The 27552-nt window shown below is 46.6% G+C and overlaps 1 protein-coding gene across 2 annotated transcripts; it reads left to right on the top strand.

Annotated features, from left to right (window-relative positions):
* The first annotated feature begins 418 nt into the window (after window positions 1-418).
* On the top strand, window positions 419-18201 carry Myc (bHLH transcription factor Myc). 2 transcript variants are annotated; one of them, XM_076906373.1, is made up of 3 exons: window positions 419-1068; window positions 4817-5599; window positions 17522-18201. In XM_076906373.1, exons 2-3 carry the CDS (start codon window positions 4822-4824, stop codon window positions 18190-18192), a joined length of 1449 nt encoding a protein of 482 aa, XP_076762488.1. In that variant the 5' UTR covers window positions 419-1068; window positions 4817-4821; the 3' UTR covers window positions 18193-18201. The 2 variants fall into 2 exon arrangements, with proteins under 2 accessions (XP_076762488.1, XP_076762489.1); XM_076906374.1 differs by lacking the exon at window positions 419-1068 and having other exon boundaries at window positions 4798-5599.
* The last annotated feature ends 9351 nt before the right edge of the window (window positions 18202-27552 follow it).

Below are 27552 nucleotides of genomic sequence, written 5' to 3'. Positions count from 1 at the left end.
AAAGAAACTTGGAATTTGTGGCGCGCGTCGTTGAGCGTTATCGCGCAACCGAGACATCAATCGTAACCGCGTACGTACGCGACGATAAGGTAGGTAATTATTATTCGGTAGTAGCGAGGCGTAAGTCACTACCTCGGATACACTCCGAGCAGAATAGTATGGTCGGCCGTGAAAGATAGAATGGGATCGGACCGGCACCTAGCGTGTCCTTAAGTAGCGGCGCTTGTATCTCGCGGGTACGATTCCCGGCAGCTAAATATCGGAACGCGGAGGAGGAGAGTGGAGAGGTGGTATAGAGAGCCCGGGCGTTGGAACACATCTGGGAGGAGTGGGGCACTGCGCAGCGTGGCACGGTCCTGGCACCACGGTCCCGTAGCGGTGGGCATGCCCGCGGAAGATGGAAGGCGCACAAGCCGAATAGTTTAGTCGCCTTTAACCGGCCTTAAAGTGAAGATCGGGTCGCCGCCGATCGCCGTGCGCGTGCACAAGAGAGAGCGAGAGAGAAAGAGAGAGAGAGAGAGAGAGAGTGAGAGAGAGTCAGAGCCACCGGCTTATCGTGTACCGATCGCGCCGAGAATGAAATTCTTTCTTTGCCTGGTAGAATACAGCAGCAGTAGCAGTAGTAGCGGCAGTATCTCGTTGTGCGACAGTATCGACAATAAAAGAAAACGGCTGGAACGTTTATGGTCGAACGGCAGTAGCACCGGCGGCTGTATCGCCTGAACGGATATTTCTCATCGAACGGGCGACGATTTTCGCCACACGTTCGCCAACGAAGGAAACAGTTTTTATTCATTTTCTATACCTACCGATAGTTTTAGATATACGCATAGTTTTTGCTCAGTGCCGCGTCGCATTTCGGTCTCGCGCGTACCACGTCCATCGTTACACACAGAACGGACCGTAAACCAAGTCCATAGATAAACCGTGTTGAGAGAAAAAGAGGCGAGACGCTTCTCAGTCCGTTATATCAGTTTTGTTTAAAGCGCGAGATTCGAACTCGCGCCAAAGTGTGCACCACAGTGGATACTATTTCTCTTTTGGGTTACAACGCTAAGTGGCCGACAGGTTTGTACAGTGTTCAATACTATTCCGTATCAATTTCCCTTTGCGCTGAATTCGAAGTGACAGCTAGGCTCGGTGAAAGTTTTACTTGCGATGATATTTCCGGTGAACGACGGATAGTGTTCTGCTCGTGTGATTTTTTCTTCCAATTTGACAGTTCCACGCGAACGCGCGCCGTCCGCGACCGGTTCGAAGCGGAATTTCAGCGACAAACGGGATCGCCCGCGCGCCACTGGCGTTTCGATCATTCGCAAGGCAGATTAACGCTAATAGACTTGCAAATATATAGATAGACTCGTCTTGTCGGGTCCGACATAACGTACGCAGTAGAAATTCTGCTAAATCATTCGGCGTGCCTCCAAAGATACTTTGCGTGTTCGCGTATAAATATCGATGAGACAGTTTTGCTTCGCGAAAAGCAAAATTCGCTGAATTTTAACATTGTCACTTTTTTCTTTGGCAGTTAGCCGGTTCGCCGGTGCATTGTTGTATCGTCTATAAGTAGACCTCGTTAAATATTACCGTAGCCCTCTATCGCGCGTCTACGCTTTTCGTCTCTCGTTTTGCCGCCAAAATCCGGGCTCTATACTTTTTTCCTTACGATCCTAATTCCGTGATTATCTTGCGATCAGTTTAAAATACGTGCGGTATTTCGGGATTCAGGTATTTTTCGTTTCTCTTTTTCGATATTGTCGGATCACACGTTTTCGCATTGGTCGACGAGTGTTCACGGTTATTATCCTCATTCGATCGAACATTGCATCGAATTACTTTGGACGCTTGACATTTCGAAAATCGGTTTCGTAATCGGGTTACCGATGACACGACACGGGGTGTCGTTGGCATAGTTGAATAACACGCATCGAGTCCCATCGGCATTGATATGCTTGAAAATGCGTCAGACCGAGATAGGCGGTCTAACCGATGTATTGCACTTTCTATCGCAACGTCGTGCAACGCGTCTACGAGAATTCGTAATACATATACCCACGTACGTTTTGGTCGAATCGTTCGTAACGGAGGGAAGCGAAGATGCGTTACGTTTTATTTGGCCCCGTGTCCCACGCGTTTTCGTCTCACGAAGAAAGCCATCGTTAATTAGAGTGCGGTAGAAGAGCAGTCGGCTCGTTACACGCTTGAACGATAATGTTTGACGGAAGTTAGCGAGCGTGTACACGGACCACCACCTACAGGTATATCGAAAGCTGCTGCCAGTGGACCGGTTTCTCTGTTTCTCTCTTGTAGGCGCTTGTAGGCAGAAAAGTTCGATTCATCGATCGACACTCTCGTGCCCGTGGAATGTTCTTTGTACGTACACGCGTCTAATCGTATGTGTGCAACGCGTACCTATAGATTTTCGAAAGTCTGTCTAAACGAAAGCAGTCGCTCCGCCGGTGTCTTTTATCGTATCGGTCAAATTTCTTTCTCCCTCCCTCTGTTCCCCTTTCTTTATCCGATCCTATCTCATCAATGTCCAGTTGACCATCGCGTATCTCTGGATTGCACGCGTAACAGCCGTAGACTGCGCTATCCTCTCGTGCATCGAGTGAAAATCACTTTTTCTATAGTCTCGTGAAGTGTCGTACCTGGTGAAAGTGTGATATGTTAATAACGAGATCGCGATGAGCCCGATCATCCTTCGTCCACGAGTAGGCAAAAGGAAACCCGCCCGATGGTCCTTGTTCGGTTGGCAACGAAATCGCGCAAGAAATAAGTTCCTCGACGTTTTTTCCCAAAACACTCGCTGCTGTTTCTCTTTCTCTCTCTCTCTCTCTCTCTCTCTTTGTTTACTATTTGACGCGGAATACTTTTTTCATTCTTGTTTGTTGACGCTTCGAGAACGGTTTCAACGAAAGTTTATCTAGTTTCTTCTGCTTCTTCTCCTTTTTTTTCCCGTTTTTCTTTCTAACAACGAGGTATACGAGACAACACACACAGCATACACATAGCACAGCTTTCTTCTAGCTCCAAGGCCGTTCTAGGAAGGTGGTTTCCCCTACCGGTTGTCTTTTGTTCGATTCAGCGGCAAAGTAGCGGCAAGGAGGAACGACGGATAATGTGTCATTGTTTTTGAACGGTCCGCGTTTTTCACGGGCAACCGAGCCACAAAGGCCACGGTCTTTCTTTCTCTCTTTCCCTTTCACTTTTTCTTCCTATTGCTTACCTTCCTGGCCCTCGGTTCTAACCGTTGACCGTCTTTGTCCTAAAGCTTGTCAAAATATTAATACCGATTTTCCTGTTCGTTCTCTTCCTCGTCCGTGCGCCAGTGTCTCCTCTTTTTTATCCGTTACAAGTGTAGAAGTACAAAAAACGTATATGCATAATCGAATATAGTTTCTTTCGTTTGATTTGAATTGTAGAAATCGGTGATTATTATAGATATCGATCTGTAATGGTAGCCTCTGAAATATCCTAGCCAAGTACATGCATACTTAATCGTAAGATATCCACCAGAAATGGTCTCTTTTTTTGGTCGTAGTTACATTGCTTGATCCGTAATCGTATTCCTCCAGACGAATCGAACTTTTTCTTTTCGATCCACCGATAACGTATCTAAGACTTAAGCGCGCGCGTACGCGCGTTTCCCGCGAAAGTGACAGTCCCAGGACAATCAGCGTTTACGTAACGATTAATTGCCGCGCGGAGGGCGGTCGACGCGGGAACGAGGAAGATAACGTTCGAGGTTTTGCGCGCGTGTGTTTGGCTGTCATCGAGGTGGGTCTAATCGAGCGGATGTAATGTCGAGTCAGAACGCCTACAATGAAAAAGCGATCCGTGTTGTTGCGAACGAACGAAGCGACCATGTGAGTCACTTGGGCCGTCTACATCGCGTGGCATTGCATGCGAGTTCTAGGTATATATGTAAATCACCCCAAGTTATTTCTCAAGAAACGTTCGAAGATCACACGCTCGACGAGCAATCGCAAAGATGCAATCTAGCTGGCGCCGGGTGTTTTTTTTTTTCTGCGAGTCCGACTAAGCTAGGATCGATGAATCGCGACTATTTTGAGTACCGTTGGGACTAGTCGAGTACGGGAGATCGTTAAGGGTGTCGTGGAACACCTGGTGGTTGAAATGTACCGTGAATCGTTGTCTGCATTTCGGTAGAGAGGGAGAGGATGGATATATATATACATAACGGTTTCGAAAAGCAGGGAGGGAAAAATGTTGCGTTGTCTAGGGACGTTTCGTACTCTACGGGTCGTGATTTATTCGAAGGTGGTAGGTAGGTAGGTTCGGAATTCGGTTCGTTGTTACCGGTTTTCTTTTAATCCTACTCTGCTGGCAGTTCCAGCAGTTCCCGCGTCCCGACCGGGATGCATACGTACACCGTATGCGTGTGTACATTGACCGATATCGTACGCATGGGGTTACGTAAGAAGTTGGCACTAGTTGTATTCCGGGACTCGTTTTTCTTTTCGTGTACCGTCGATATTGATTTAGTCGCGCCATTAAACGGCGCGTTTTTATCGAGGCGCGAAAAAAAAAGCCGTGCAAAGTGTGATAGGTCGGCAGCGAAGGACGTTTATTTTTAATGCGTTCGCGCGAGCCAGTCTCGACCTCTGCCCGTATTTTCATAGCATTAACAGTATTCGTGCGGTCGATTCTCGTGATGATAACGCGGTGCAATAGCGCGCAGCACATCGATGAGTATTGTGTACGCGATAGTACAGATGTAGTCACTTTGAATTTGCCGCGAAACGAGGGATTTGCCTGACGAAAGTAGAACGCCCCTTCTCTCTCTGTTCAGGCGAAATGCCGGTGCCGGTTTGGGATTGCTCTGACCTGGGCCTGTTGGACGAGCCCCTGGACACCGCGACGGTGCTGTCCGACGACATATGGAAGAAGTTCGATCTGGACTTCCCGGTGGACCGAATCGACGCTTACTCGGGAATGTATCACGAGCGGGCGTTCGACGACGGCGTCCTGCCGGAGTTGCTCTACGAGAAGACGAGCTGCGTCGAGTCCCGCGAGATGCGTCACCACGACTGCATGTGGGCGGGGCTGTGCATCAGTAAAGAGCACAACAGGACGTTGCCTGCCAAGAAGAACTCGCAGATACAGAAGAAGGTTACGGCCGGGCGTAGTCTGTTGATACCGCGTCCGAGTCCAAACCGCACCACGGCCGGCTCCTCGTTGCCTGTCGCTAGTCAGCAACAGGCCCGGCAGCAGTGCCGCGTGAAAAACTTGGAGAGCGACGGCGACTCCACTAGGCCGGAAACACCCCAAAGTTCGAGCTCCGACACAGAGACCGAGGACGAGGGCCCGGTTTTCAGACACGACCAGATCGACATACACGAGAAACTCTCCGAGTGCATGTCCGAGGCGGCGGCTACCAAGGCGGTCCCGGTCAGCGAGGTCACCGGTCAGCTGGTCAGGTACCACGACAGGAGGAAACAGGAGGACGACGCTCAGTGTCAAGTGCACAGAGAGACCAATATCAGGAATACGCTCAGCGACCATTGCTATCACCTGAATCAGCCGATCGGCAAGAACCTCGAACACCTTGGCGTCCAGACACCATCCGATTCCGGTGAGTCACGATCGTTTATCATCTCTCTTATTGCTCTTCGAGATGCTACGTACTTTCTATCGCCTGTGTGTGTGTGTGTGTGTGTCTACCTCCTTTTTTCCTCTCTTTTCTTTGCTTTTTATCGCGGTATTTACTCGGTACGCGTACAACGGAGAATAATGGATAGGCCGTTTTATCTTACGCATCCGCCAAAGGATCGACGAATTTATTCATCTCGTTCTTTTGTGGCCCCTTTAAACGGAGCCAGCAAGGTCGAATTAAGGATCCTCTTAATCGAGCGCAATTGACGACTCGGCTGCTCTTCGGGAGTGTCTGCAGTTCGCCGAATTCGACTACCCGCATGAGTATGCTAATCACGCGTTTGGTTATTCGTCATTGCCCGTGGTGCGTAGTAGTGGTCGATGGTTCCTGTGAATGCGACAGAATCGAGGAAAGGAACTCGTTTCGAACGAGTTCAGAGGTCGTTACGCTAACGTCCTCGCCTCGGCGATGCCGGTACCCTTTCTTCGTCGTTGTGTTCTTCGTGCGGGGGGAGAAGAAAGCGGTAGAAAGAAACCCGTGAGAAATTTTTACTGCGCTTCGCGCCTGTCTCTTCGAAAACCTGAACGCAAACGCTCCTGTTTGTGCTAACAATTTGATAGTTTTTTTCTTTATTTTTTTTGTCTCCTTGCTGCTTTTTATCTCTTTTTTTTCTTTCGCCTACCGCGCCAGGTACAAGCATAAAAAGGGTGGCGCGGTTCTTTTGTTCCGCGCTTGGCGCACAATTTTCGTATCGCGAAGGTAATCCGTCGTCGCCGGAGAACAGAGACGTTTTTGTTCGCAAGGGTATCATTTTTCAGACGCGCGCCGCGTCACCTTTTTTCGCTTTCTCGTGTCGTCGATGGATACTATCGATAGTCGTCTCGTTTTACCTGAATGGACGAGGAATGTTTCTTCTACGAATACTCGAATCATTGGCAACGGAGAGAAAATTTTAGTTAATTTCGTAGCCAAGACCTCTGTTCCTACCTACGATTCTACAAAGGGCCAACCAACGCGCTGCGTCCCAGTCAGAAAACAGAGAATGCTCTTGGCTCTCGACTTCGTATAAAGAAGGCACCTAATTTATGGCACCCTGAAGGGTCTGCCGCTTTTCCTTTCCCCGAGTCCAGTTGTGACCATCGACCGGTTTTCAACCCTCGATGGATCGCGTTCTTTTCGAAGTATTCTCAGGAAAGCTGGGACAAATCTTCCTGCAAGGCGGCACAGCTGCGATCGAAACAGGCGACGCGCGAATACCTCGAATGATCGAGTCGCGTGGGTCTTCTTTGAATTCGGCAACTTAGAATCTTCTATGCTCACGCGGCTGGCAGTCACTGCTTTTTCAGGAAAATAACGTATGCGTGGGTCCGCTATGATAGGAAACTATGACGGAGAAAGAGCCGCGCAGCGACCGCTTGCAACTCTCGCGTGCACGTGTAGAAGGGTGACAGTTGACGCGCGCGCACGTGACCCGACGCTTAGCAGAGCGGCGCGTACGGCCTTTTCTTTTGATCGCGCGTCAAATCGAACCGCGTGGTCTGCCTATATTCTACGATATAAGGTGCGTAACGCGTCCTTTTATGTCAGGCTTGTCGCGCGATCGATAGCTGTTAGGGAAAAGCTGAATCGATTAACTCTATCTAAAAACATGGAACGGTTGGAGAACTATAATGTCATTGATTAAGAATCGTTAGATAAAACAATTCGCATTCGATTGCTAAGCGATTTAAAAATACACATACGATCTGCGGTTAATCTTTTACACATTTACCTTGCGTCTTGTCAAGTCATTTGTTACGTTTATTGGCGTTTAAGCCGGTCGGAGTATACTTTGCATTCTATTTGCATTGCACAAGAAATTACTTATACTTTTAATAAGAAAAAATGTTTACGATATGGAGAGTTACGTATCGATCGTTCAAATACAAATCAAACAACCCGAACCGAAAGATCGATAGAATAGCATTATGGACCGAACGAGGAGTGCAGTGCGGATAGATGGTGATAAAAGTGAAATAGTCGACTGTTGTCCATTCAGGGAACGACGCGCGTTACGTTCACTTTGATTGTCAGCGATCACGGATGTGATTCAACGAGGCCGATCGAACCGCGAGATCGAGTAATCGATTAAATTTTTCACGCGGGCGAGACGAACGCGTACGCGCGAGCACGCTCGCGGTCACCGAGACGGTGAGAGAATTCCTAAGCGAGAACATCGACCGCGTACCCGGGCCTCTTATGAAACTTGTGTACGCCGTTTCCTGATCGGTCTGATCTTAATGGATCAAGAAGACGCGGCACCGTGCGACCGGACACACCGCAGATTCGGCCTTCGTGCTCTGGCCGTCGTGTCACCGTTCGTAATTGGTAATTGCCAGGGCCACGACTTGCGAACGGTTAGTTTTGACCGCGGCCAGACTGCTCGGTGAAACAACCTAATTTCGTTTAATTAACCATCACTTTTGTTGCTAAAATACGAATATTTCCGATGGAATGCTGGAAGAAACGGACGCGGATAAATTTAGTCGACTCGCGAGAAATTCTAAAAATGGCAAGATATTGGAGTCAGGAGAGTATGTAATAAGCTCTCACTCTTGCGTAATTGTTGATTATAGAGGCTGGTGGCCTCGTTTCGAACGAGAAACCACCCGTTTTTGATATCTGCTCCAAGACCTCTGCACCGCTGGTTCCTCGTGCGTCCAACTTCTTCGAGAGTTCACGCGATTACTTTTTTTACCCCGCGCATTTACACGTATACGTTGATAACAAATTTCGTTTCTTTTTTTCTGTCTTCTATTTGTTTTTATTTGTTTATTCATTTTGTTTTATTTTCCCCGTTACTTTTATTCGAGATAATAGAGAAGGTTTATCACCGTGCCCTCCTGTTCTGGTTAAAAATATCGACCAACGATTACCAAATCTTGTTCCGTTGCTATCGATCTATTGTTATTACGTCGCCTGTACCGATAGGAACATGTATCGTACTCGGAAACTCTTCGACTTAAATGGTAAAAATGGGTCGCGCGTTTCTCTTCTCGCCGGGATAAACGGTATTTGCGGCGATGGTTTTGTTGAATCGCGGAACACGCGTTTTAAATTGAGCAATTCTACGGCGAGAAACAAGGTAAAAGTCAGGGTTGCTGCACCATAGAAGCATGACGGCGAACGCATGCGCATCTTTTTCATGCGAGCAATGCGCTGCAGACTAGGGTGCTGCGCCACGCTGCGTGACGTCTGCGGTATCTGACCGGTCATTTACTGCCGACCGGCTTACCTCTGTAGTCTATCTTTCCTATTCAACGTCCGGACCCATCTCTGGACCCATTTCAATTTCTATTTTCTTTTCCTTTGGAATGACGGAAAGAAGAGAAAAAAAGAAGTGGAACACCGACAGGTTCTTGATGTATCTTGTTAAGCGACAAGAAAGTTTAATCGCGAGACATACTTTATATACTTTCGTTCTGTTTTATACGAATGTTCATGATATAACTATCGCACGATCGGTTCACGATAAGCTTGTTGGATGTAATTTGAATTTACAAACAGTAATACCTTAAGAAATGTAAACAGTAACGTTGATCGTAGGGCACCATGCTAGTATCCGAGATACCAGTAAAATTCCATCGTTTTCGTCGAGTCGACCGATAAAAGCGGTTATTAATTTAGTTACACGTATCGATCAGTTGCCACCCACTAATTGGTATATGATTTCGTTGGTCCCTCGATGAACGATGACGTTTATTAACGAAAAAATGTAATACCAAAAACGGGAATCGATGGTGGACAAAAGGAAAGTTTCGATTAGACTGGCGGCGCGGTTAACCTGACGCGTTCACGGATGCACGAATGGTGGCGGCGCAGGTGCGCGTACTCGGTGGAGCAGGATCGTCGGAGCATGCGCAGTTAATCGCGCGGGAACTTGAAGGTCACGCGGTACCAAGTGACGTCAATCGATAGCCGGCCGGCCGGTGGGTCGCTGGTTGCGATCAAGCGTGGGACCCCGCCGCGGCGGTTTAAATGGTCGCCGGAATGCAGTTAAGCCTTTTTGCCATTCGCGCCGCAGTCGCGCTCGCTGCGGCGAGGGATACTCCAGTACCGTGTTACGCGGGTACCAGGCCCTTCTGGCATCTATTTCCAATCGAATACCTTTTTCCTATTCTCCACGTTATTCCCTCTAACGTTACGTTCTACGCGATGATAACGTTCAGCGCCTTCTTTCTTTTTTTTATTTTTGTTAGGAAATTTTTTAATTCGATCCTGTCGAATCATTCGAATATGTTTTTTCAATCCAATCCTCTTGATTTCTGAAACGTTCCGAACGCGCATTCTCTTGGAAAATCGGTGCTTTAAAGTCACTTGTTCACGGTGTATCGAAAATTCTGTCTTAATAGTATCAGGAAATCGCGTTAGCCTCGAAGTCGCACCGGAGAATTATCTTCCGCGTGCCGCGCCATTACCGTGTATTTCAAGTCATAAAATGTCGCATTGGAAATATCAATATTTGCGTAATGTACGCGCGAGGTATCTTTCGCGTTCCTCCCGTAATTTTCTTGTCAAAGGCAACAATTTTCGCGCACACGCGGCCATGCTACAGTAATGACGTATTTTCCTGGTTCTATGCTACGTTACCGGTGTTCGATCGAAACGATGTATTATTTATACTCGTTTGTGCGTTACGCGTGGCGCCAGTCGCAGCTGTTTAGTGCCATTAATTACATAAACGGCGATAAGTACCGTGTAAACTTGGACTGTAAAAGTCCCGGATAGATCGTGTCGGCGAATGATTCTCGGTACGGAAAGAATGATCGCGGGGGATTCCGCGAAGTTTCCTCATCGGCTGAATCCGCGTTACGTGTCCAACGAGATTAATCATCCTTGTGAAGCTCGCGGTGCATTTTGATTGGCGCCAGGAAAATCTGTTTTCTCCGCGAAACACCGATTCGCGGAAGAGAGCCACCGTGGTGACATGGTAACGCGTGCTTTACCAGTGAAAACGTCGTGCCAAGAAATCGTTGGACCGCTGCTCTATCCAGCCCTATTAAGAATCTTCGTCGACTCGGTAATACCACGGTGTACGAAGGTCGCGCCAAGTCCTACTTTTACATCGGACACGATCGAAAGTAAAACACGCGGCTGCGATATTTCTTTCTCCGTCTACTACCTACGGGATTTTTTAGTTGGATCTGGATAGGTTAGCACGAGATCGGCTTTTAGGAGAAAAAAGGAGGAGAGGCGAGGAGAAAAGGAAGGAAGGAGCACGGATGAGTATCGGCGGTCGGGTGTAACTTTCCCCCTTGAAGCGAGCTACCACGTTTCCCGGCGATCCTCTCGAGTTTCTCCGCTGGTAACGAGGTGTCAGGACATATTGGTACGATCCTGCGATCCCTGGACGTATTCAACGAAGATGCCGGCTCGTCTTACGTCTGGACCTTCCTTTTTTTTTTCCTCTTGTCTTTTTTCCCTCGCGGTATTCGCACGCAACCCCGCCCAGCTTCTCTTTTTCCATCGGCGGAGAACGAGCCGGGTTTCGTTCCGTTCTCCATGCAAATTCCCCGGCTAAAGGTTCCAGGAAAATCGTGGCACGCTGGAACGCGAGCTCTCTGTAATGCTCATAAAAATGTACACGTCGTCGCCGTTTCGCCGCCTCCGATGGGCTCGCACGATCGTGGAATTCAGTGGGTGCAGTGTGTGCGCGCAGGTAGTAGACTGTGTTGTACGCGGCCGCGGGGCACCTAACGCGAGTTTCGATTTCAGCGAATCGGCGAAAGCAGCAAACGCGTCGAAAGAAAGTCTTTGCCGCGCGGGCGCAACGAAATTCGCGATACCATTTTCACTTTGCCCATTTTCCTCCACGGTCTGAAACGCATCGCGTGAAACATTTTCACTCTCCTACCTTATCACAGCTCGGTTTGCCCTAATTTTCCTGCCGCAACCGATCGAAAGGAACGAAACGCAACCGCTTGCCCGCTATCCTATTATTAAAACCGACTCTCTAAGTACCGACACCGACCGACGTGGGTTGCCTTCTGATAATACTGAAATGCAGTTTCCCCGTGAGCGCGTAACGGTCGTTGCGGTTATTGCAAAACAATTTAACTTGGCGATATCGGGTTTTCCCGCTCTCTTTCTCTTTTTCTCGTTACGAACGTTCCTCGCCTCACCCTCCACCCTTTGGTGACTCGTTCGCGGCGCGTTTTCTCTCTCTCTCACCGAGGCGTCTATAATTACGTCTTTTCCCCAAGAAGCAAGTGGGCGCCTATTTTTGAGCTGGAACTACTCCTGTCGCTCTACGTATAAGTGCATCTCCTGTGACGTAATTCATTCATTCGTTCGGTAAGTTCGTCCGCGTGGGAGCGGCAGCTGTTGCCGATAAGTATCGTGATCGAAGAGTTAGCTCGTTCCAAAGACTTTTACTTTGATTTTATAAAATTACGGAACATATTTTTCACTGTATCCTGTTAGATGGGTTGGAAATATTGCACGCGTTGAATTTGCATATCGGAAGAAGTGGTAAACGGTAAGATATATGCAGCGTACACCGTGGATGTGGTAAAATTTCCTGTTTTGAGTTATTCGCCATTTAATCTTATCACTTGGTTTTCCATCGCATTGTTTCAGAGAAAATACCAAAGAATTTCCAATATTATTTAAAATTGACGAAAGTTAGCTCAGAGATTAGCTTCGGTGCTAGAGAAAGGCGTAGATTAATCTACGGTCACTTCTTTTTTTTCGTATCAAACGTCTGGTCGACGAACCAGGATGCCTGCGATCACGCGTACCAAGAATTAGGAGGTCGGACGAAATGTCAGACAGGTAAAATCTGATTTGAGAACGTAGGAGCACCATCGGCGGCGATCAAAGAGATCCTGTTGCTCACTTACAAAGTTCAATTTCCGTCACGGAGATCTCAATGTTGAACGGCCGTTGCGATAAGAAAACTTTTCGATGATAAGAATCAGGAGTAGACTAGGATGGCTAATTGGAGATTCGAAATTGGTGAACGGAAGGATCAGAGGGTGGGGGCAGTTGGGGATGCCGACGCGACGGTTCACAAGCTCTCTTTTCACCTTCCTCCCGCATACTGTTAGCCCAGACATTCCTTCCTGCCTCTCTCTCTCTCTCCCTGCTCGATCGGAGTGGTAACTCGACGGTTCTCTCCTTCTTGTTGCATTTCTCGTTCTCCCGAGGCGGCGTGCCAGCCTTCTCGCTCGCTCTCTCTCTCTCTCTTTTCCACTCTCTTGAGTCGATCGAACCAGGAAAGGAGAAAGAGATAACGAAAAAGAGGGAGAGAGGAAGAGAAGGTGAAAGGAAGGAGAGACGGTCGTAAGAACGGGCAGCAACTGGCATTTTCTGTGATTCGATCGAGCAAGGAAGGAGAAGAAGACGGGGTCTCCCACGTCTCGGGCTTACCCTATAGGGCCTTGTACGCGGAGGTAATATCGCGTGGCACGCTGGAGAAGAAGAAGAAGAACGTCATACGTAGGTTATCCGCGAGGTGAGGTCAGAACGGCGCGACGACGTGGATGACGCGCAACGTGCAACCCGCAACCCGGGTACCGTGGGCGTATCTCGTCGAGTGGGCTGGGCTTAATGGTGTCTGGTCACCGGGTCGTTTCCTGGCTACTATACCCCCAGATACGTCTGCCGTATTTCGTATCTCGCGTAGGTTGTTATCCAAGGTAGTATCTCGCGGCATGGTTTCGAGGTGCATCCGTGTAGATACCGGAGCGCCGAACACGCGTGCCGGGGATTCGTAATTGGACTTGACCGTCGGATGCCCGCGGATAGAACGATACCGAGGGAAACCAACCCGCGCGCGTGGGTGCTGCTGGTGGTGGTTGGTCGTTAGCGTGTTACCTTTAAATCAACGGTACGCTGTTTCGAAGAAGCCACGGCAATTAGAAAATTCACCTCGTACCTCGGAGATATACGCATAGGTATTTATAGATACAGCTATATCGCTCGGGTTCTTGCACGCAACCGGCCGATTTCTCTGTCCCCCGCGAACCGTATCTCGCGTGGAACGATGCAGTCGCGTTCGCCATCGCGTTCGCCATCGCGTTCTTTCCTGACTTTCGGGGAGAGAAGGAGAGCAACGACTGGAGGATTTCGTAACTGGACTGGATGAGTCGGCTGGCGGTACGAGGCATCAGCAGCAACGTTACCAGCGGAGCCTTGGCCACGTCGAGATTTATGGCTCCGCCTCTTATATCGCGGAGTGACCAGGAAGAGAAACGTGTGCGTTTAAGAAGGGATTGTCATCTCGGAATACTACCGACCGTTCGCAAGTGGAAGCAAGGCCGAACGACCAAGACGAGGAGACGATAGAAGAGATAGCGTTGACAATGTTATACTTTGAACCGCTCGTATCGACCCTAGATTTAACATATTTACAAGTCGACGCGACACGGTCAGACGTTATCTCTCTCTCGATTGGCTTTAAATGGTATGCTTATCTCGGATCTTCCGAGTTTCTCAATGAGAGATTTTTACGTGATCTCGAAAAAGTTGATCCATCGGTTTCGCGATATGGGTCACCGCGATGCAGTCCACGCGCGCGGACTTTTAACAGAGCTGTTTTCTTTTTCATTATCTCACTCGAAAAGGCAACGATTATCCGTAAAGAAGTATATAGAGAATTCGTGGAGGCGTGAGAGCACGCGCGGAGGTCGTGGTTGTTCCTCGCGCTTTCCCTATAGGCTTGCGTCAATGAACGCGCCGCGTCGATACCTCGCGGTTTTATCATCAGACATAACACGGCCTTCGATGGCGCAGCTACGTTTAACTCGATACATATTTTAACGTTTGCACGATTTGCGTAACTGTCCCCACCTGCACCGGTGGTTTTCGCGTAGTTCGCGGTTCACGATAATTATTCTGGAAAAATCCGGTTCTCCTTCGTCTAATGCCTAAAGTCGCATTCACGTGACTAAAGAAAGAATCACGTGTACGCGCATACGTTGAAGCGTTAATTCTTTGCCCGCGTCTCTGCTACCATATAATAACGTTTGTTCTTCGCGTGTACAACATGATTATTACCCGTCTAACGGAACACTGTAACGTCGGGTCCGGGTGGATTCCATAATTTATTATAATACACAGGCCTCGCTAGTCCAGTTCCCGTGTCTCTTAGACGCTTATCTCGGCTATCTTTGAGCAGGATCAAAGAAATTTATACACGATCCGTTCACTTGGAAAGCGAAGCGGACTGCGCGTGTCACACGCGGGGGTTACCGCCGCCCTCGTTCCGCGCATTATATTTTCCCTATACGTAACGCCGCGTCGTCGACCGTACGACGCCACACAGCTACCAGCGAAACGTTCGTCGAGCCAGACGGGTGCCGCGCCCACCCCGAAATCCACTGACAAATCGCTGAACGCGCGATCCGTCAAAAGGGCTTCGAAAAAGCAGAGAAGAGTAAACGTTTTTGTTGCGCATACATCAGTTGTAACTTGTACCGCTAATTTAACGCGTAAAAAGAGGAAAATTTTGCAGCGTTTTGTACCGTCCGCAGATTTTTCGGAGCACTTCCGCCACTAACGGGGCGGGCGAGCAGGGCGGTCAGGGTGGCCGGAGCCGCTCGATATCGTGAAAACTTCTCCCCACCAGCCGTGTCTCTCGTCTCGCGGCCGACTATCCCAACGAGAAAGGACAGTCGATCGATTCGCGTCGACGTACTCTACTATGGCCTGCTTACGCGGAGAGCACTGACCCCCAAGGTCGCTCTTACGCGGTTGCACGTGCTGCCGTGAATTCACGCCCCTCCCTCTGTTCGCCGTACCGTATATACCTACACACGGCAGTCCACCTCTTTTTCACGGAGCAACCGCGCTTCGAACTTTTCTCTTGCCGCGAAGGCGTGCTCCGAATCGACGCGTCGCGACGCGACGCGACGCGACGCGGCGACGCCGTGCCCGCCGCCGTTCTCTCGTGAACGGACGCCGGGCCGCGCGGTGTGTCACGCGCGCGTCCATACTATACATAGCACGTGCACGCGCTCGTTCGCCATGCTCTTTCTTCCATTCTTGTCCTTCTTCTCGTACGAGCACGATTACGCCCGCTTCCTGGTTTCGCGTCCGCATTTTCTGCTAATTTTGGACCAGTTGGGGTAGGTTGAGAGAGACGATTCTAACGCGCGATGGATCGTTTCGTCTCGTGAATCTGATTTTGAAAATCGTGACCTACGCTGTGTTACGTGCATGCCTCTCGGACAATACGATGTTCCCGAAGACGCATCAATTATTCCAAATGATGACACTTCGTATACAATAGACGGGTGACGCGCGTGCCATGCCCCAATGAAAATTCAGAGTGCACAACTTGCAACGCTTGCGAGAGTTGCCATTTGAATACTGTCTTTACTTTTTATTTTTTTTTTTTTTAAATCCGAGGGGAGCAGGGAGAGGAGGAGAGTGAAAAACCGGGATCTGTAGTCCGAAGTGAAACGAAAATAGTCTCGGCACGTGTGCCGGAGGAGTTTAAAGTCTGCTCTATTCCAGGGGAACGGAGACGGGACCAAGAGGGAAGTGGTGATTCCTCTCTCGCGCAGCGTCGTTTATGTACCGTGTACCGGTACCACCACCTTCTGTAGTCACATTAGGTGGCTGCCACGGTTATTTTTAGAGGTTTCGCGCCTTTTCGCAGTTGCTCACCGACGACCTGGCTAAGCGCCAGTTTCGGGAAGATTCGTGCGTCTGGCTAAACCGGCACGGCGAAGGAACACGTGGAAGCGGCGTGCGTGATTACGATTCTGCCGCCTGCATTCGTTCCCTCGCGCACCAGAATACGCGGCGTGTCTGTCCCTCGTTTCGCTTCTTCTTCCTCGTTCCTCGAGAGACGATCCGTTCGCGGCTTTAAATGGAACCGTTCTGCGTCCGGTTAAATGCTCACCTAGTAACATATTTACTCTTATTTTTCATTCTTTTTTTTATTTTTTCGCTTCCTTTTTGTTACCGCACATATTCGCGTCGCTGAATTGGTAACCGGTCTGACACGTATTCGAATGGAATAGGTGCGATCGAAAGTAGAAAAGTGACAAGGTATCAATTTTGTCCAGGTTATCGACATTAATTAAAAGTTCACGCTGCGATTGCAACAGCCAGGCAAAGTGAAACCGGAAGACGGGGGAACATTTTCTGCAGGCCGACCGTGACGCGCTCGAAGGCATACTCTAGCGAGGAATTTTTTTAATTCAAATCGGAGGAGAAGGACGAGGAATAAGAAAATTCTTCTCGATTTCCGATTTCAGGTCAAGTTCGTTGCGCGTACGATCTCGCAACCGTGCGATGCCTGCGTTCCATATTTCTATTTCTCTCTGTCTCGCGCTCGAGTTCAATTACCGAAAGGTAGCGAATAAGTCGGCGAATATATTAACATTGCTGCATGAAAGTGTAGCGTTGGTAAAGCGAGGAGGGGAACCGGAGTCAGACGAGAGAAACGTTTCTAACCGTGAATCGCGGCTTCACGGTTCGAATCGACGATGGATTCTCGATCGTCGGATTCCTTCGTTAAGAACCAGCTCCCGTTGTCCTTATTCCGTAAATACGTAATTAATAACGGAGTTGGTCAATGGTCGAGAAGAGAGGAGTCCATTGTCACGCGATCCGTTGACATTGACCAATTGTATGCCGATCGGTATCAAAGGCAAAGGAGAATCTGGACCAACCGGATTTCCACTGATTGTGCCAGACGGCCACGAATGACACAGTTTGTAGAAACGCCCACGGTGTCGTATGACCCTTCGAACGCCTCCGCATCCGTCACGTGCTCATCCTCTGCCATTCATCGATCCTTGCTGCTTCTTCTTCTTCTTCTCTTTAACTTTTTTCCACCCTTCGATACCAGTGACATGTTACGTAACGAGATGTTGTAAAGGTTTGTCGTGATTCGGGTTGTTACAGAGGAGGAAGAGATCGACGTGGTGAGCTGCGAGAAACCGTGTAGACCGGCAGCGCTACCGACGTACCCGAGCCTGGCCGACCAGCAGCACTTCCAGTTAACAGTGAAGACCGCGTTCAAAGAGAAAGCACCGGGGCCGAGACCACGCGGCAGACCGCCCTCGAATCCAGCGCGGAAACGGACCGCCCAGCCGGAGCCGAAACCAGCGAAACGAGCCCGACACAGGACCTACCAGAGGAGAAACAAGGTAGGACGATGCATGTCAACGACCTCGTCGACCTCGTCGGCCTCGTCGACGTCGTCCACGTTATCGACGTTGTCCGTGTCGTCCGCGTTGTCGCCGACGATGAAGCTGACCATGTCGACGACATCGAGGAGCTCGTCGGACGACGAGCTCGACACCGAGAAGAGGAGCCTGCACAACAACATGGAACGTCAGAGGCGGATAGAGCTGCGGAACGCGTTCGAGGAGCTACGGGTGCTGGTGCCCGCGGTCGAGACCAAGGAGAAGGCGCCGAAAGTCGCGATCCTCAGGCAAGCGGCTGTGTACTGTGATATGTTGACCGAGATCGGTCAGATCACCGTGGCCAAGGTGGCCGAGCTGAAACGGCGACAGGACAAGCTACGGGCAAGGCTCAGCCATCTGCGGAGGAGTCTCGCCATGACGCGTTGAGCGAGAGATGATCGCAACGCGCGCACAACTGAGATCGCCGGCAAACCCTCGTTTCCTCGCGAGTAAAACTGGCTCTGACTCTGACTCTGACTGTCTCTTGCCTTTTGCTCGCGGAGGAGAACCGCTTCGAACAGCGCCTCACCGCGTATACGTACACGTATACGTATACGAACCCCGGAGCGCTGTTCGAAGGGAACGAAAAAGGCGGTTCGGTTCGGTTCGGTTCGGTTCGGTTCGGTTCGACAGAGAGAGAGAGAGAAAGAGAGAGAGTACACACCAGGAGAAACACCATTCGATTCGGATTTAACGAACCTTCGAATATTCGTTACCGTATAGCCAACAGGGAGAGTCTACTCACTCGGACTACGGCATCTATCAAACGCATACCGACCAACTCGCCAACAAGAACGAGTACGCTCAGAAAAATCCAAGATATTTATATACGTATGTATAACTGGGAGAGGACGTCGAATTGAATTTAGCTCGAGTTTAGAAAATAAGGGTGAAAAACGACTAGTTTACTTTTCGTTGTTTCTTTTCATTTTGCAACATTGCGGACTACGATCGGTTTCCGTTCAGCTTGGAAAGTGTTTTAGAGATAAGAAAAAAGGTACGCGGCAAGCCACCGGAGATGATATTCAAATCGTACGAGGAGATCGGACACACAACAGCCACGAAACGAATCACCATTTTTATCAAGCATTTCTCGAGCTTTTACACCGCGCAACGCGCGCACCTCTCTTCGTAAAAGACTTGCATTTAGATTCGTGTCGCGACAGATCCTAATAGGGAAACAAAAAGCAAAAAACGTTACGCAATAACTTTCGATGGTATTGATTCGAGTCGAGTGGGATTGTTCGGTCTCAACGGCGTTTGAAATTTCCCTTTTGCTAAGTACAGTCTGCATGCCTCGTCGAGGAACAGTTCCTGGCTAACTATATTTCCGAGCTGAACCGGTTTCCACGTGCAGATTCCCTATTGTTTTTACGAAAAGAACAAAAGAGGGAATTTCCAAAACTTGCTTCGATAACTCACAGCAAAGAGTAGTAGAAAGGGAGAGTAACGCTTTTCTACCAGTAGTAATTTTCTATCGAGTAGTGGCTTCGACGCGTCGTTACCCAAACGGGGTACGTGAATTTCGTCGTTTATCGAACGAGTTTTGGAGATGGAGATGGAGATGGAAAGACGGCACGACGACGATACGTGAAACCAATTTCACAATGAAAACTATTTTAAAAGATCGGCATTTGCAGCGTAGACGATCGGATAGATCCGTTTGCGGTCCGAAATCGATTGAACGAGCACGGTCTAGAATCGAGGGAGAAGCTTGTTCCGTGTTACGGATGGGAAATGCGTTTGATAATGCCATTTTGCAGGGAAAAAGCAATCACGGGTGACTGGTTGCGATGAAGCAACAATACCTATTCAACAAATCTCTTCCTCCTCGAATTCCATTGTTTTCTCCGTTGCGATTTCGCGGTTTTTCTTCAACGGTCTCGCTAATAGTAGCTGTTCGCCGATCGATCGATGATCGCTGTGCGATCTTTACGTTCCGACGTGTCACGCCTCTGACTGCATGCACCGGTGTGTCTGAGATAAAGTGCTGCTTGGTATTCTGGGAGTCTTGCAACTAGGTGAGAGAGCGTGAGTCACGATGTGTGTAGGTAGAAAACTGCTCGCATCCGATATACGACGAATACGCGTACATAGAACACAGATATATATATATATACATATAGAAATTAGCGTATTTAAGAGATCTTACGGAGAGTGGCGAAAGGAGACGTCGATCGACTACCGATCGACTCGCTACCAATGAGACGTTAGTGCCGATGCCATCCAACTTTTTAATTAAATGGTTTCAAAATCATCGTCTGGTAAACGGATTTCACGACAATCCCTCTATTTTCTGTGGTCGCATTTGCGCTTGAAGTTCCGTGGACTGAGCTCGTTACAGCCCTCTGCGTACGCAGTGTCAAGGCTTCTTGGATTTGTTTTCGGTCAGGCAGGCGTGCAGGCAGACACGGCGTGATTAACATTTACAATTTGGCAAACAAGACGACTTAACCTCGACATAGAACTCTCTATCCGATATTAGTTTAAGGGGAGAAGGAAGCAAGATAACGTATTAAAGAGACATCGGCGGAGGCAACGGCGATACGCTTTAGAAATTTGCGTCTAACTGCATCGGTAGGTTGAAATTTTCATCGAAAATCAGAGTATTATAGACTTTAGGCACGAACCTCTATCGGGATTCAGCGCCGCATCCATACTAGGTAGCACCTCACAAGTTTTGTTATTTAGGATCTTTTCATCGTATCCAAGTATCGACCGCTTAACACGCTCGAACGAACGCTTGAAACGAACGCTTTTGTTCGTTTAACTCATTACTTGACATTTCTTTTCATAATCGTCGATCTTTTCGTATTTGATTACTTAACCTTTTTTTTTTGTCGAAATGCAAAATTGATTAACGCGACTTCTTCCTCGTTTTTCTAATTAGCGCTACCACGAAACGAATGCAACGCTAGGGAGCAATGATTGGAATACTTCATTTAACCCCCGGGGAGTTTATAAAAAGGTATTCAATTCCGTCACCATTTTTTTCGAGCTCCCGTGCCCTTCCTTCCGTCGACTTCTCGTGTGGGAAAACGCGCCATTTTATTAGATACTTCTTAAAACGGGTGCAATAAGAGAAACGGCGCGGATGAACGCTTTCATGATGAATCGTTAATTTTGTTGTTACAACGAAGGAAGGGGGCGATTTTAGAAAAACGAGGTTCAAGTACAATTACTGGCCGAATGAAAGATTTCGATGCATCATCGCGTGTCTTCCCTTTCAATTCCATTATGGACGGCATCAAGTAGATTTATTTCGGTTCATTCGTTTGTTACTGCGGACGTTTGCGAATTGTGGGTGGTGGACTGCAACATGGAATTTTATAGGAGCAGAGAAGAAAGTCTTCTTCCTCGTTGGGTTCTCGGAGGACTGGCTACGCTTTTAAACGTGTGTAAATACTTGTATAGGATGATATGTACACGCACGCATACGTAACGTACAGGCGTTTATATGCATACGTATAGCAAATTATTATATAGGAGAAGCGCGTTAGTGTTTGTAAGAGAGAAAGGAGAAATGATTGATAACAAGAGAAAGAGAGAGAGAGTGAGTGTAAGCGTGAACAAGAAAAAAGGTAAAGCTACTAATTACTGACTTTAACATTATTAGGTATTATGATTAACTATTATTAATACATCTCACATTATCACCACTATAACTATTATTACTGTTACGAGTTTTTATAGCAGCATTTCATTGCTATGGTATATAGATATATATATGTGTGTATATATACATATATACGTGTGTATATATACATGTATAATAATGATAAATAATGATACCGATGATGGATTCTTAGGATGGAGCAAAGGAGGAGAGAAAGGGCGCGGTTTTTGGGGGGTGCAGGAGGTTTGCAGAAGGAAAACGTAAACCTTATCACTACGAATTGATCGTTGGTGCGATATTTTGGAGGCGTGAGATTTCTAATTGCATATATATTTCGCTATTTAGCAACCGTTTAAAGATTAATTAAAAGTGATGAAAAGAGGGAATATATATATTACGGTAGGGATAATATTATTACTAGATTACGTTGAAGATATGAATATATATGTCTATGTATATTGTAATTAACGGGAAAAAAAATGAAAGCGGAGCAGGCGGTTAGAATATTTGATACGTTGGACGCGCATTGAGTAAGACGTGTCGTCGCCGCGGCCGATCGCAGAAATTTACCGGAAGTCGCGTTACCGTTGGGGTTGGGAGGAGGCGGCAGAGAAGCGAGAGCGGTGCCCTCGCGAAGGGAGACTAAAAAGAAAAAGAAAAGGCAAAACAATGTGTTCATTACATTTGTAGGTAACAGTATTCGTTTATATACATACTTTGTACGGGCTATATTAAAAGAAATAGAAAAAGAGGAAAAAGAGATAATTGAGAAACGATAACAGATAAAATATATATAGCGATCTAATCATAAGATGGAACGACCTTTCGGGACGCAAGTTTTCTTCTCGCATATACGTACGCATAGAGTGATGTATGTATTTATATACCTCCGTACATGCCACATACACACACACAGGTTAATAAGCACGCGGATGAAAAATTGTGCGTATGGAAATTTTCTAGATATTATACTTTCGCGTATGCGAGCGTGGTGAACGGATACCAGAGGGAGGAATACAGAGAAAATCTCCTCGTGTTCATAATGCATACTTGGGTCCACGAGTGATCGGACACTAAATTTTCTTTTCGAAATCACTTCAGAGTACGAATATTCTTAATTGATGACTGGAGGTCCGAAAAGCGAAGCAGTTCTTTTAATTAGCAACCGTTCGGTGGCTCGTGGACAAGGGTGGTGTACGTGTGTGTACGCGTACGGTTAGATCGCAATCGCAACAGACATAGGCACACGGCAACGGTATAGGCATACACTCATACGAATACAGGTTAATTAAAGATTAATCGACGAGACGACTTGAAACCTGAATCGCAACCCAAGTGCTTCGAATTTATATAGGTACATATTAATCGCAGTAATAATGCAGTTCGGGACACGGGTGGAACACACGTATTTTCGGGTAGCGTATATGTAAATTAAGAGCAGGGTCTGGTGGATTGAATGCGGACAAGTTGAAAAGTTTCGTACGGAGGGTTACCCGAAGGGCCTTAACCGGGAATCCGTTCTTTCGTTCTCGAGCGGTCGAGTCGCGTACGTTCCTTTTTCATCGTTGTTCCACGCGCAGAGGTTCAAGAGGTGCTTCACGACGTATCTTGTAGAGAGAAGGCTTTTCGAAACGGGTACGTGGACGAATGTCGAATTTCTTTTTTATCGAAAATACGAACGAAGGGCCGCGAGCTAAGCGAATCCCTTTATAACGAGGGTAATTTAGAACAATTTCGAGCGTATAAGCTTCGAATATATTGATAGATAACTCGGTTTTAGTCGTCGGATAACTAGAAAAAAAAAAGAAAATTAAAAAAAAAAGAAACGAAAATGAAAAGACTTTTTAAATATATAGATAAATACGAATAGCGGTTCGCCGCGGAAAGAAAGGTTAACATTCGAGTACCGAACGAGATATGCACAAAAGGCCTTACAAATCGAACCATAGTAGAGAGTTTGAAACGTTCTCGCAACCGTGACATTTTCTAGGTGTGGCTCCCGTTCTATTTTTGACAGATTTTTTATACGTTTAACTACGCGATCGCACGTTGGATGATAATAATAAAATAAAACAGTACCGCTTTACGCGAGCCCGCAAAAAATGATTATTATATTATACAATCACCCACGACGAATAGACGTACGTATGTATAAGAAAGCGTGCGTATACGTTTAAAGCTACTCAATATAGAAAAAAGAAGAAAAAAAAAGAAAAAAAAACAGCGACGAAACGAAAAGACTAAAAGTAAAAGAAATTAGGATGGAGGAACGTTTTTTATAGATGAAGATTCGGGTTTATTAACGAAAAACAGAACACAGTTGTTCGCATACTCAGGATAATAATAAATGGCGCCTTAATTTTTAACCCTTAATGAAAAGATTTCGGTGTACCGATAATTAAAGGAATACCTTCCCATGCGAAGCATCGTGTATTTTATGCGTACATGAGAAAGAATAGGAGGGGAAAGAGAAAACAGGAAATAGTAGAATGTAAAGGTTCTCTTCCTGACCGTGATGAAAATTCGGCGGGAAGAGCTAGCTACTCCCGTTTCTTTGATGTCGCGTTCGAACGTGCGCGCTGGCGTGCGAAGAAAAGTAACGTTTAGTGGTGTCGGCCAGGTTTCAAAGTTATTCCGCGTTTAACGAAAATGGGAATTCGTTAACGGGCGCGACGCAAATGAAACTCGACTATATAACATACATATAATATATTATATACAGCGTTATACATATAGTATACATACCTCGCAATAGATTTCGCCTTCGTAAGATGGTAGCCTTCTTCTTCGCGTTCAACGATAAATAGTGTTACGCGAATCCTCGTTTTTATAACAGCTTTCTTCTTTTTGTTTCCACTCGCTCGTATGTCCGACCTGTGAGTTCTCTGTATCGTGCCAAATCAAGGGAGAAGGTGGATCAAGAGAAAGAAATGAAAGAAAAAGAGGAAACATAGTCACGGATTCAACCGAGCGTTAATTTAGCAGAATGTGTAGTCGACGACGATTCGTAGAATATCGATTAGTTAGGAAAGAGCGACTAGGTTTCTTTTTTTATTTAGCCGAATAGTTAGCTCAAGAAAAGGGACGCCTTTCGCCCAAGTCTGATCCCGTTCAACATGCATTTCCTTACCAACCCCCCATCCCCCCGCCCCTTTCCCTGCTCTTATATTCCGTTTGTTTCTTACGTGTCTTTTTCATTTTTCATCCGTATACAGGTTGTCCCTTATAAGTATCGCCACGAAACCTTTCAAGACCTACTTCAAATTTCATCCAAATTTTTTTCCGATAGAAAATGTTTCCATAGCATTTCTTCGATTTGTCGGCGGATCATTCGTCCGGGAGCGAACCTTTAAAGTCCAACTTTTGTCTAACGTAACTTTTTTTTCCCCCTTAAATCGGAGAAACTCCTGAAATTTTTCATGGTGTGATTTACACGAGACATTCTTATACACGCGCATAATTTTTTTCATTTCGATTGACTGGGAAATATCTCTAGGTCTTCTCTCAATAAAGACATTTCTTCGAAAATTGCTCAGAGAGTAACGCTCGCCGTTGGATCGTGGGATTCTGATATTCTTCGTTCTTTTGTTGTTGTTCCTTCCTTTTTTTCTGTTTATTCTTGTTATTATTATTATTATTATTATTATTTTTTTTTCATTCGTCTCGTTGATACGTGTCCGACCGATTCACGCCACGCTTTTTATTCTGCGAATTATCGTTCGGAACGATAGCCGACTATAGGTACGCGTTCATTTGAGGCTTTAGGAACGGAGAATTATTCTCCTCCGTTTCTTTATATATATTCTTTATATATATTTATATATATATTGTATAAGATATATATTCAAATATATATATATTAAAAAAATATTAAATATTATATACGACTATGTAATTTTACATAAAGGTAAAGGGGTGGGGCGTTGGGCTCTATCGTTCCGTGCGTCCGTGCGAGTTTCTACACCAGTTCTTTTAGCGAGCACCGTGGATGGGTCGGCCATTGATACGCTGGATATGCTATGTTGAAACGCGCGACTTTTGGAATCCTTCGACTAAAAATTCTCAACGATTTCTAAACGTGTTCGCAAATAGCGGGTTCGAGTGCGAAACACGTGTAAACCCCGATCTGACGGCGACTTTGAAGAGTGCAAAACGTACCTGCTAGCCACATAGACATTAAAAATAAATAATCATAGTTAATTCCGTAAAGGACAGGGAGGTAAGGATGATTACGCGTTTATAAATGACGCGACGTCGATGTAGATTTAGCTTAGAGAAGGACAAGGCAATTATACTATTATATATTATAATACTGTTATTATTATAGGATAATACGTACGACTCGAAGTGGCGCGCGGGATTCGTCTCGATTATTCTATTTCAAACTGAAAAGGAAAGTTGTTTTACATTTTCATTTTTTTTTCCATTAAGTTTTTTAGTAGTCTGAAATGTTTTATATATATTTACATACACACACACGCGCGCGCGCGTGGACCGATTCGGAGGGTACGGAAAGCACAGAGATGCATGTTCGTCCGAATCGTTGCGAACACGAGCGAATCTCGCGTCCACGGCTTCTTTTTTTTTTGTAAATCCTTTTTGTACGTACGCACGCGCAGTGCAGTGTCGATTTAATTATAAAATAATGCGCGTTCGTGCAGAGAACGGCCCTCTCCTCCAAATGTTAATATTATCGTGGACAGACAAACACTTTTTGTTTCGCAAAGTTGCTTCATTCTCTTTTTTTTCGTTTTTCTTAACGTCTCATATATTTTTCGTTTCCGATTAATCGATGTACGGCCGACGACGACTCGAATCGATTCGTTCGCTGATTCTTTGCAATGCACGCGTAAACAATGCCACGATTACTATCAGGGTGTTTGTGTGTATGCCCGTTTTGCGCGCGACTGTGTGTTTCTGTGTGTTTTAGTGTACGCGTGCCCGAAAATCTAACAAGATTAGGAAAGCGAGATGATAATAGTGAGAGAGGGAGCGTGTGAGATGCGAGAGCGAGACTGAAAGATTCGAAAGAGGCCGTAAGCGTTAATATGTATATAAATAAAATATATAGTTTGCTATTAAGAAACTGTGTACAGTTGTACCAAACCTTGGACGTTTAAGGAGGATGATACGAGACGCGAAGGAGGGTGGAAAAGAGCTACGGTTGAGGGTGGTGGATCCATTATTTCAGCGACAAAAAAGGGGTAGTTGGGGATGGGATGGGACGGGATGGGATGTGGGGTGGGTTCACTCTGGGAGGAGAATACTTAACCGTAACGTTAGGTTTTTTATTCAGAGCAAAACGATATTTTTTATTTATCCCTTTATTTTTATATGACGTTGCTACTGAAAACCGTTTGTTGTACGCGACAAAGTTTACGAGCGAACGGGTGGTGGTAAGAGAAAGAGAGGGAGTGACTGAATAAAAGCGAATGCGTGAAAGAGCGAACGAGGGTAAGAAAGAGAGATTTGATTAAGCTGATGAGCACGGCTGGTGACCAGAGCTGCACAACGAAATAATCCCTTGAAAGGATAGGGTTGGGGGGAGATAGAAAGAGAGAGAGAGAGAGAGAGGGAGTCGTATATGTATAATTCGGGTTGAGATAGAGATAGCTGAAAGATAAAGGCAAATATATTCGGAACTCCGATACACCGACTTTTGAACTGCGATATCCATATATTATACTATATTATATACATATATATATATTATATACAGATCGATCGATAGAATCTCTTATTTTTACAAGAAAACCAGACTTCTGAAAAACGGAAAAAAAAGTAAAAGCAAAGGAAAACTACGTTCGTCGTTGCGCGACGCGGAAGACGAGAGGCGTTTTTCTTAAACATTTAATAAGCATTTACCCATCTACACTGCTACGAAACGCATACTTAGTTGTAGCTAAAGTGAGATTCTAAGTAGTTTCGTTATTATATTTCTCACATTCCTCCCGAGTAAAAGTAAACGACATTTGGTGGGCAAATACTTATTGGCGGTGGTAGCGTATCCATTTTCTTTTTTACTCGTCACACTTTCAACGTTGTTTTCTTTTTTTTGTTTTGTTCTTTTCTCTTCCCAAGTAAATGAAGTAGTAGCTAGACAGGGATGAAAGGGGTGGCCGCCCTTCGTC

The sequence above is a fragment of the Xylocopa sonorina genome, chromosome 13 (assembly GCF_050948175.1).
Source record: "Xylocopa sonorina isolate GNS202 chromosome 13, iyXylSono1_principal, whole genome shotgun sequence".
Lineage (NCBI taxonomy): Eukaryota > Metazoa > Arthropoda > Insecta > Hymenoptera > Apidae > Xylocopa > Xylocopa sonorina.
Note: the sequence above shows the minus strand (reverse complement) of the source record. Positions and strands in the feature narration are given on the sequence as shown.